The sequence below is a fragment of the Lepisma saccharinum genome, chromosome 4 (assembly GCF_977018435.1).
Source record: "Lepisma saccharinum chromosome 4, izLepSacc3.1, whole genome shotgun sequence".
Lineage (NCBI taxonomy): Eukaryota > Metazoa > Arthropoda > Insecta > Zygentoma > Lepismatidae > Lepisma > Lepisma saccharinum.
Window position 1 is genome coordinate 93,863,296 of NC_139232.1, and position 10,532 is coordinate 93,873,827.

Sequence of the window (10,532 nt, forward strand, 5' to 3'; positions counted from 1 at the left end):
AGACTGCGATATCCTGGGGGGACAGAGGGCATTTCAACCCACCAACAATCTTGGCCCCAAAAGTCGACACAACAAAAAAATACGGAAGGGGAGATATTTTCTTATAACAACAAAAGATAAACAATTAGTCTTGACTTTGAATATACTTTACTAAGGATAATATCAAAAATACATTTCCTCTTTCTCTCTCGTTCTCTCTCTCTCTCTCTCTCTCTCTCTCTCTATCTATCTACACCAATAAGAATAAACACACAATAAGCGTAAAACATGAATTCAAGACAAATATCACTGGGTCATTCCATACCATTTCGAACAATTTTAAATTAATTTGTCGCCTCACCATGTTTAAAAATATTAATAATTTAACCATTTCTTTCTACATGTTTCAAGTGTTCAAAACCGACATTGAAAATTTCTTTCAGGCTTGGGTTTGGATCTGGCAACCACTTTTTTAATCAGCCGCGTGCGGTGATTTGAGCATTTTCAAACCTTTACGAAAATCGCTGTAACTTCTGTTCTGTAATTCCAAATGTAATGATTCATAAACAATTTTCTTAAACAATAAATCCTCTTTCATTTTGCATATTCCCATTTTTGCTTCCAGATTAGTAGTTTGAAGGATTTTTATCTGAAAAATCATCGATCTATCTAGTTTATGTGCTTCGAATAGAGTTGTACAGTCACGGACACTGCCGGCTTGTAATTAATACATTGACTTTCAATTGAATCGTTACAAGTCGACAGTGTCCATGACTGTACAGGTAAAGAAGTCGTCCTCGAAATTGTAGATCACGTGACACAAAAAACAAAACAAATCGCAAAACTTTATTATTGCATGAATCTGAGATTTTTTTTTAAGCGTATTGCTCTACCAGATCCTTATATATCAACGGTTGCTACAGAATGAATGTTATTGATATTTCTATTTGTTTTTATTTTACGTCGCTTTTCTGCCACTTTTGACTAATCGAGACGATGGGTGATTATTAAATGAACACTTACAAAGAACATTCATTCCCAGGCTGGAACTAAAATCCGGGAACTTCAGTGGCGAAATAGAAATTTGACCACCAAATATGGTCGACCACCGAAACGGCGTTATTGCTATGCCCGTTGAGGTAACTTATAATTGTGCCCTAGGAGATTTTTTCTCTGGAAATTCCTTCGTGCATAGAGTTTACTGGTCATTGAACCTAGGACAAAATTGTATATTTGTTTACAAGATTACTCTGGGTGTAAACTGTCAAGTTTTGAAAAGGGACCCAAACGTCATCCTCATGCCCACGTAGTACAGTCCAGTGACAGCAATGTTGTCCGACGAGGATCTGGCGTCTAAACCCACAGTCAGTAAAATCCTGCGTGGGGCATGCATTGTGTTGTCCATATGTTTTTGTGATTGTCTCATCAATTTCATCTCGTCACCATTCATCCTCATCGTCGCGATTGGCCCAAAGTGGCAGAAAAGAGACATAATATAAACTAACAAAAGATTAGCAGTCTCAGTGGTAGAGTGCGTCGAGTTATGTACTCTCAATGTCGCCAACAAGGATTCCAAGTTCGAGTCCTGATCTGGGCATGATTAATACTGCGCAAAAGGGGAGCATATGACCACCACCCCCATTGGGCATGGCACTTAATGAATGCAGGGTTGTTAAAGGTCCAGGAATTTTAAATAAATTCAATTCCGGTCCAGGAGAGAGAATGAGCAAGCGTAAATGGGTTCTGGACCGTAAAGAACCTTTCTATCTGTAAAGTATTTCAATTCGGTCCAGGAACCTTTTTCAGATCAATTTAAATACGGTCCAGGAACCTTTTTTCTGGGTGAATTTAAATTAGGACCAGGATACCTTTTTAATGAAACAATACGCAACTTGGACAGAATTTAAATTGTGCGAGAAAAAAGTTCCGGTCCTTTAACAACCCTGAATGAAGGTACAACGACTAAGCAATAAGGAAACCAAATAGAAGCTATTCTATTGGTTTTGTCCTTCATACATAATAGTTTTCAGACTAATAACCTAAAACTAACTATAATAGTTTTGTATTTGACTTTCCGATAGTTGTGAAACTTTGGATATGAAACTCAACTTGTTACGTCGGAGATTAATTTTATGTGGCGGGTTGCAAAATTATTCCAAAGCCATCAAAGATTTTATAGTGAGTATGCCGTCTTGGACAAATTTGTCTTCTCGTAATGTAATTCCTTATTTAATGTCGTAATTATGCATAATTTTCTGAAGGAAATTGTCGTCTCGGTAGCTTTTATATGGCTGTTCCGGTCGTTAATTAGTAGTTTCCACAATGAACTTCAATGTGTTCGTTACTTCACGTCTCTTTTATACCCCTCTAAGTTCATCAAGGTGAAGAAGGTGAACGATGAATAAATGAGATAACAGATGGAAGAAATGTGGAAGGTTTACTCGTATTCAAGACGTCGTGGGCTCAAATCTCGCTACTGGATATTCTAATTGGAGTTTTCCTGTGGTTTCCTCACCGTACGAATGCCGGGATGGTACCATTAACGAAAACCCCATCCAGGAGATACATAAACAACCTATACAAGACCCGGGCTCGTTAGTCCTCTTTCTTTCTATACAGTAGAATAAGATATGACATATTTTCGCATTCCGCCATTTAATCCATTGGAAAATTTTCAATTTTCAAAAAAATGAGATTTCTATGTGAGGTCACACAAATATTAGGACTAAAACTAGGGTAAATCAAAATTAGTATGTTACCTTGTGGTCATTCGGTTTCGGCCAAACTCTTACTCTGCAGCAAATAAGATTGATTTAAATCAAGATATCAACATCACTTGCACGTAGTACACCAAATTGTCAACCTCACTTCCACGTAGTAGCGGAGAGTCGTACAGTACCGCCCTTCCTACAGTATCGGCCAATTGCTAATTCGGACATTTGACGCTACATAGCAGTAGGATGGAAGGGTATATATTAGTGTGTATATATTATATAGTTCGGGATCACCCGCTTTCACGTAGTATTGTGAGAGCTGTGTTACTGTGAAGAGTCAAGTCAAGTGGCTGCTTGAGAGAAGTTATGTCTAGGGCCCTGGTATTCATGTTCGAGGTAAGTGTTTGATTTTATTGTCAGATTCAGTTTATTGGTATTCTATAAGGATACGAAAACCTGTAAATAGTTTAGCAAATTTATTATAAACAACATGTAATCGGAACTTTTGTTACCACCTAATGATCGTACAGTATCGGTCAGCGAAGTGTCGTCCAGTATCGGCCACACAGAATTTTGTACGCACCTACTACAGTCCTGCTTGCTTTTGTTTTCAGAGTAAGATGGCAGACGAGGAGGGCAACAAAAGAGGTAAATGGACTGAAGGGGCCATAAAAGCGGCGGTAAATGAGTTAATGACAAACAAAATGACAGCAAGACAAGCAGCTAGTATATTTTGTTTACCAAGAAGCACGCTAGGAGATAGATTGAGAGCAATTCAACGTGGTATGGATGTGGACCTGACACCTCAGATTGGCTGATTTAAGAAGACGTTTGATGACGAAATGGAAAAACAATTACTTTCGTATATGAAAGACTTGGACGATAAGTTTATGCCCCTCAGTAAATAAGAAGACAAGGAAGACAACTGTAGGAACTGCACAATGCATAATTTGTCTAGAGTGCTTTGAGGAAGACTGGATTCACAATGCTTTTGTGACTATTGTAAAAATGTGATTTCAACTCCGCTTTAACGAACTTTATTTCCACATTTGATAACTACCACACCTTTGCACACATAGTTTACAGTTTCCTCATAAAACTGAAGCATTTATCAATAGTTACCAGCACCTAAAATTAAAATATTGACTGGCCGATACTGGACGACAATGTTTCCACTCATTGAAAATTCAGCTTTTCGTTTTTTGTATATATCTTGTAGTTCTGAAAACATTTCAGAGAAATTAAACCCGTGTTCCTTAAAGTATGCATTGAGGTATCATATTACTATGTTCAATCCGACTATCATCTCCTGATCCTTTATCAGTTATAATCAATAAGCTTAAGGTGGCCGGTACTGTACGACTCTCCCCTATAGGAAAGGAAATGTAATATGCAAACTGTAAACACGCGTAAATTTCTCTTGAAATAATCTTCAATAATTTTTCTGGGCAAAGATAGCAAACATTTTGTGTAGAAAAATATACAAAATACTAATCATGTTAAATCGTAAATAGTGTCATTATCATTAATCTGTTAATAAACATGGCAGCTGATTTTTGCAAACTATCATTAAATGAATTGCCCAAATTCAGCTACAGAGACTACTTTATTTTTTTGGAAGAAAAGTTACTGAAATTATTATAGTTTCACTAACACAGTGTACAAACATTTCCATAGTAGGTTCATATATACAGTATGAGAAACAGAAAAATGTATATTTACATACATTTTTTTATTTACTTTAATGAGACTGTTCAAATATTTTGCAGGGCAGTTTTCTAGAAAAAAAGCCTTTCTATAACAAACATATACAAGAAATTTCAAGTGTGGTTTTTATAAAAATAAAGAAATATATGAAAAATATTTTTTTTCAAAAAGTTGATTTTTATCCACCCTCCTCTGCGGTATTCTACCAAGTTCGACTGACATACGTTCTGGTGATGTGGTGGTCTCATTGCATAAAGAAAATCGTCAGTCAAGTTTGATGTGCAGAATGTACCGAAACGGTTACTGAAAACCCTTTATTGAAAATAACTAATAGAGAGATGAACGGATGAACTAATAAGGTTTTATTATTTGCGCGTATTTTTAATGAGGAAACGGTAACAGTTCCGAATGTTTAATGATTTTTGCAAGTTTTTTGAGTCATGGGAATTAGTGTAGTTTATAATACTGCAAACAATTGTGGAAGTAAGTTCTAAGCTTAGAGACACTAACACAGAAAAGCTTCACTAAATGTTACTTACCGGAGAAATTATGATTTGAAAAGTTACTTACGCGAGCAGCGTTCTTTGTTTAAGGTAGTGTGAAGGCAGATTTTTTTGCGAGGATCGAATGAGGTTTCGTGCTTCAGATGAGATATTGAAAGCATTTATGGACGTTGTTTTAATTCTAAGAGCCCTAAATTTGACCCACCTAAGCTAACAACAAAGCATTTACGGAATACCCCTTCGCACTAGGTACACATGCAGTAGCTGTCCATATCGAGGAAACTAATAGTTGCTGACAAACTAAAAGTCAAATGTGTGTACATGGAAGGAAAAATCTTTCTCCAAACACACGGCAAGTAATCACTAAAATATGTGTTAGCAGTCGTTAAGGGGGTGACCTTCTACGTAGTACAGCCAATTGTCAACCTCACTTCCACGTAGTACACCCTGGACTGCACTTTGCAGACGAATGAGGCTCTGACGACTGGCACTATAACCAGTATAATTTTGTGTATGTTGTCCTGTTTTTTGTCCTTGTTTGTGCTGAGTGTCCCTTAGAGCCTCAGCTTTTAACGGAAGTCAGAATATTTTAATATTTTAGTAATAAAACATTGCAATTATGCTATTTTAGTTATGGTAAGAGGCTGGACCCCGTATAATGTGACGGGTGCAAAATAGCCTAAGTGCTGACGCACACAAAATTTTAAATTCAAATTCAAACAGTCGGTAATAGAAATCGAATCATTAGAGACGGGATTTTAAAGGGAAAATTTTTCCTCTAAAAAGGAAAAAAAGGGGAAATTATCGCCCAAAAAAGGGGAGAAAAAGGACAATTGTTTTTTTTTTCCACTCCACAAAAAGTATTATTTTAAATGAAAGCGCAATATATACCATTCATATATAGAAATTTCGTATTGATGCATCCATTTCTATATACGAATGGTATATTTTGCGCTTTCATTTAAAATAGTATTTTTAGTGGAGTACAAAAATAAACTATAGTCCTTTTTCGTTTCCTTTCTTTGAAGGTAAAGTACAGCGATAATCTTCCCATCCGTTTCGATTAACTCTTCCTTACAATAACTTACCACATTCCATAGCTTGCTGTCACTTGTACCTGGCTTAGCCATTTCACTGACACTCAATCCTGTCGTCACTGTCCCACACTGACGTTAAAACAACTCTAAGGAAACTTTACAACGAAAGTCTAAATCCAGCAGATAAGTATACTTTCAACCCAATAGGCGAGCCGCTTAAAATGCGTTTGTTGCTGCGTAAGTCCAGATCGCATTGTTTCAAGAATCTCTGCTACGTACTCCCAACACTCATGGAGGGAAGGTACGGTAGAATGCGTTTGTTCTTTCTCTCCTCTAAACTGCATCAAATAGACAATTGTTCAATGTTTTGTTAAGGGAGAAAACAGTCGTACAAAATATTTGATATCTTGTCATTAAACGGACCAAGGAAGATGTTTTATAAAATGGGGGGGAAAGGAATGTAGGCTGAAAAACTAGTCAATAAAGGTGCCAGAAAGGAAAATGTTTTAAAAAAGGAAATGTGGGCTGAAAATTGCAGAAAAAGGGAAGTCAAAACCATGTTATCTTGTTGGTGGAAGGTAATTTTCAATACCGTTGTTATGTATGCCATGATCCGTGTTTAAAAAGGACTTCCCTTTAAACTCCGGTCTACGAATCATGTAAAAAATGCGTGTGTACTTGGACCAAGGAAACATTGTTTAGTCTTTCAATTCTCCTGTAATGTTAAGCGTCCGCTGTCCGTCTTCCGATTGTGATAATTCGTGACTGTTGTCTCATGTGATTTACATTCCTGAACCAAGCCAAGAAACCATTTATTGTACACTATTGTCATCCAAACCTTAGGTGGTGTCCCCCCCCCTCCCCTCGCCTGTTGATAAAGAGCAAAGCTCTATGATCATTCTATAGGGCCCGTCGTATCACATTGGAAACATGCTTATGCGATATTTTCACAGAATAAAATCCTCAACAAACCAAGAATGGAAAGGAAATATTTTTACTTAATGGCACCGTCCATATTTTTCGGTTTGATTTCTTAAAACAGGTAAGAACCTAAACATCCTTAGATTATACATGTCATCTTGCTTAGGAGAATATGGAGATTCATTGATTGATTTCGTGTTCTAAGCCCACTTTATGCACAGTAAGGCTAATCGGGACTGGACCTACAGTTTAAAGTAGGATCCGAACCACTATGTGCCTCCACCGGGTATCGACCCCGGGACCCTTGACTACAAGGCAACGAGGGAGAATATGGAGAATAAACGCGAATGGAATGTAATATATATGTATTTTCAAAACAAGTTGGTTCTAAAAAGTGAAACTTACCTATTTTCTTCACGTCTTGTCAAAACAGCTTGTATGGAAATGCTGATTTCGGACGATTCATTTAAAATCAATTAAAAACTATTAAACATGTCAATTTTTCGTTATCAGTAACGAATGTTAACGTTTGAAATAATAAGAAACCCTACAATATAAGATTTCCAAACTCGATTTCGATAAATAAGGGCGCAAGGTTCGGCACTTTTCGTTCTCTTAGTCAACAATGACCAATACAGTGCCTTAATATCCACACGTATAAAATATCTCATGCCTCAGGCATTCATACAGTTTGATGAGCAAAAAATAACCAGGCTATTAGGATAGAGATGAGTGGTATGTTTTTCAATTCTTCGCTGATGCTATTAAGTTAAATACTAGGGAGCAAACACTTCTTGTTTTGAGTAATTATTCTTACTATTCAACTTTTTTTGACATTATTTCCTCTAAATAGTGCTTAATACGTAAGTAATACATCCAACTCGACATGAATCATTTTGTGAGACAGAATATACGTCTACGGGGCGAGCAGAAACCATTGCATGCCTCCATGACCATTGACGTCAGGCCAATCAGAGGACGAAGAATTAGTAAAACTTATTCAATGATTTTTACGACGCCATCCAATTTTCAGAAACAGCCCCCCTAACGTATCCGATAAAGAAATCGTCTTAGTCGTGTAATCATAGTTTTCCGGGTTCGAGTCAGAGAACTGGAACATTTTAGGCGTAAGATTCTTACATTAAACTGTAAACTTAGTTCCAATGAACATATGTGTGTATTACGTGGAGTTAAACAATCTAAAATCATCTATTAATTATTATTTTGATCTCGAAAACCCTAAGATGTGAATTTACAATATGAACAAGGTTTTTACACGGTGGATGCACATGGCACTGTGGTTCGGATCCGACTTTAAACTGTAGGTCCAGTCCCGATTAGCCTGTCTGTGGATAAAGTGGACTTACAGAATATTTCAACCAAAGTTTGTTTCCAAAGTCCAGTCTATGGTCTGTTAGATTAATGGGGACTGGAAGTACAATTTAGAGTGATATCCGGACAACTGTGTGACGTTCCACGGACGGGGATCGATCCCAGGAACCACTTGATTACAAAGCTGCAAGTATTTACACCCCATAGGATCACCTACAAGTGGCCTTACACAAGCTTTCAAAATTCCAGAACATCTCTCACTCTTGTACTTACCTGTCATGAGCCCCAGAATAAGACCCGTGAGCAAACTGGCAGAACAAAAGATGTCGGAATCTTTGTGCTTCATCTTCCTGAGCGGTTATCCTTTGATCCTCATAACCACAATGGCGGTCTATCGGCAGGTAAATTGGGACAGGTGGCGTACAAAGGGTAGCACTGATCTGTTCACTTGTTCCAGACGAACGTCTCGAGAGATTTAACACCATGCATGTTCACTGTCAAAGCCTATTAAACGCACCAGGCTATTCTGCTCAGACCACACAGCTCACTTGCTCTGAGCGATGCAGTTTACATGCCGACGCACCTTCCACCTTTCGTAGCTGTGGTGTTTGCTGGTTGAGAAAACCATTTCTTTATTTCTGCTTTTTGGCGTTGAGAATTCTCACCAAGTGACTACGAGAGGGGAGGGGGAGAAAAGGTTGCACAAATTTCGTCACACTTTCACTGGTCGGGAAAAACAAGACACCATCTAACGAAGTTGCTTTGATCGTCTAGGGTCAAAAAGGGTCTTCTGTCCTTTTCAGTGAGGGGAAAACCGTCGTTGCGTTAAACACTTCTATGTTGACTTTGCCCTTTTTTTATTCGTTTTCAAAGCTCCATTTTTCACACCTTTTTTTCCCCAAATTCGAATAATATTTACATAAAATATCTCCGCTGAACATAAAGCAAATTCTTCTTCAGTGTGTTCAAAAACAAAAACTTTTTCTTAGCAGTTCTGAGAAAATTGAAATGCCAGATTATTTGCTCTGCTGTCTTACAAGAGAAGACTATACGTTCAGATGTGATGCCGTCTTTTTCTTCTCATCCTAATAGAAGATGGACATTTTCATTCCGGAAACTCGTCTCAATTGTCTTTCTTAGTCTGTACCAAATTTACAAACTCCTCTATGAGAATATTAGACGTGCACCTCTCCAACAAAGGCAAACAGCCGAGGAAAGATAAAAAAACGGAGCAGCGAAGAAACTGTCCTATATGACAGTCAATGCCGGGTCAAAAAAGTCCTCTCTTTAAAATAACTTTCCAATGCTTCAAACGCCGGAAGAAAATCTCAGCCAGCGAACACGACCATAAGATAAAATAAAAACTTCCGATATAAATTACCCGCACGCACTCACACACATGCACACACACAGCTGTGGGATTGCTCCGGCCCGGCGTTACCCAATCTGACAACCGGACGACGCGGAACTTGGAACGTTCACCACGCGAATACCGAGCTGGTCGACGGTACAGGCTCATCTGCTGCGGCCGGGCGACGGGCCTGCGCTCTGCCGGGGAACGGGAGAAGCTGCCTCGCGAGAGGTCTACGGGCAGACAGACGGCAGATCGCGGAGCCGCGGTACAATATTACAACAGAAGTTAGCGGGGATTTTTGAGCGGGTGCAGTGGGTTCACTTGAGAATATCGGTTGGGCAGGCTGGCGGGTGGACGAAATAGTTTCTGTTGGGGATCTGCTTTACTTCTTACAAGTGCTAAGACTCTTTCTGACTTTCTTTTTCCTTTTCGTTCTTTCTTTCTTCCTTTCTTATATCCGTCTCTCTATCTTTCATACTCTCTTTCTCAACAATTTATTATCTCTCTTCCTCTATCTCTTTCCAACGTTTCTCTCTTCCTTTCTTTCTATTTTTCTCTCTTACTCCCTCCCTCTTTAATTCTTTCTTCAATCGTCAATTCTGTCTGCCTTTCATTCATTCCTTCAATCTTTGTCCATTCCATTCTCTCTTCTTCTTTCCTCTTTCTCTGACAATGTTTCTTGTCTTTCTCTTTCTAACTTTTCTGTCTCTTTCTCTAATTATTTTTTTCTATATTTTGATCTCCTTTTCTTTTATTTCTTCTTCTCATCTCCTTATTTCTCTCTTCCCTTATTATATCTTCCTCCCGTTATTTATCTCTCTTTCTATATTCACAGCGTTTCTTTTTCTTGTCTCTCTTTCTCTATGTAGTTCTAACTTTCTATATCTTTGTCTGGAACTCTTTAATTCTTTCTTCCTATATTTTGCTATCTATTTCAAACTTCCTTCCTGTCTGCCTTTCATTCCTTAACCAACTTTTTTCTCTA

At 38.0% G+C, this 10,532-nt stretch overlaps 1 protein-coding gene across 1 annotated transcript in view; it reads right to left on the reverse strand.

The window, feature by feature from the left end:
- Window positions 1–9,690, reverse strand: part of LOC145987262 (uncharacterized) — a 687,473-nt gene extending 677,783 nt beyond the window's left edge. The window contains exon 1 of the mRNA XM_083121777.1: window positions 8,467–9,690. Coding sequence (XP_082977903.1) covers window positions 8,467–8,539 — 73 coding nt within the window. The 5' untranslated portion in view covers window positions 8,540–9,690. The remainder of the gene's footprint in view (window positions 1–8,466) is intronic.
- Window positions 9,691–10,532: the final 842 nt, after the last annotated feature.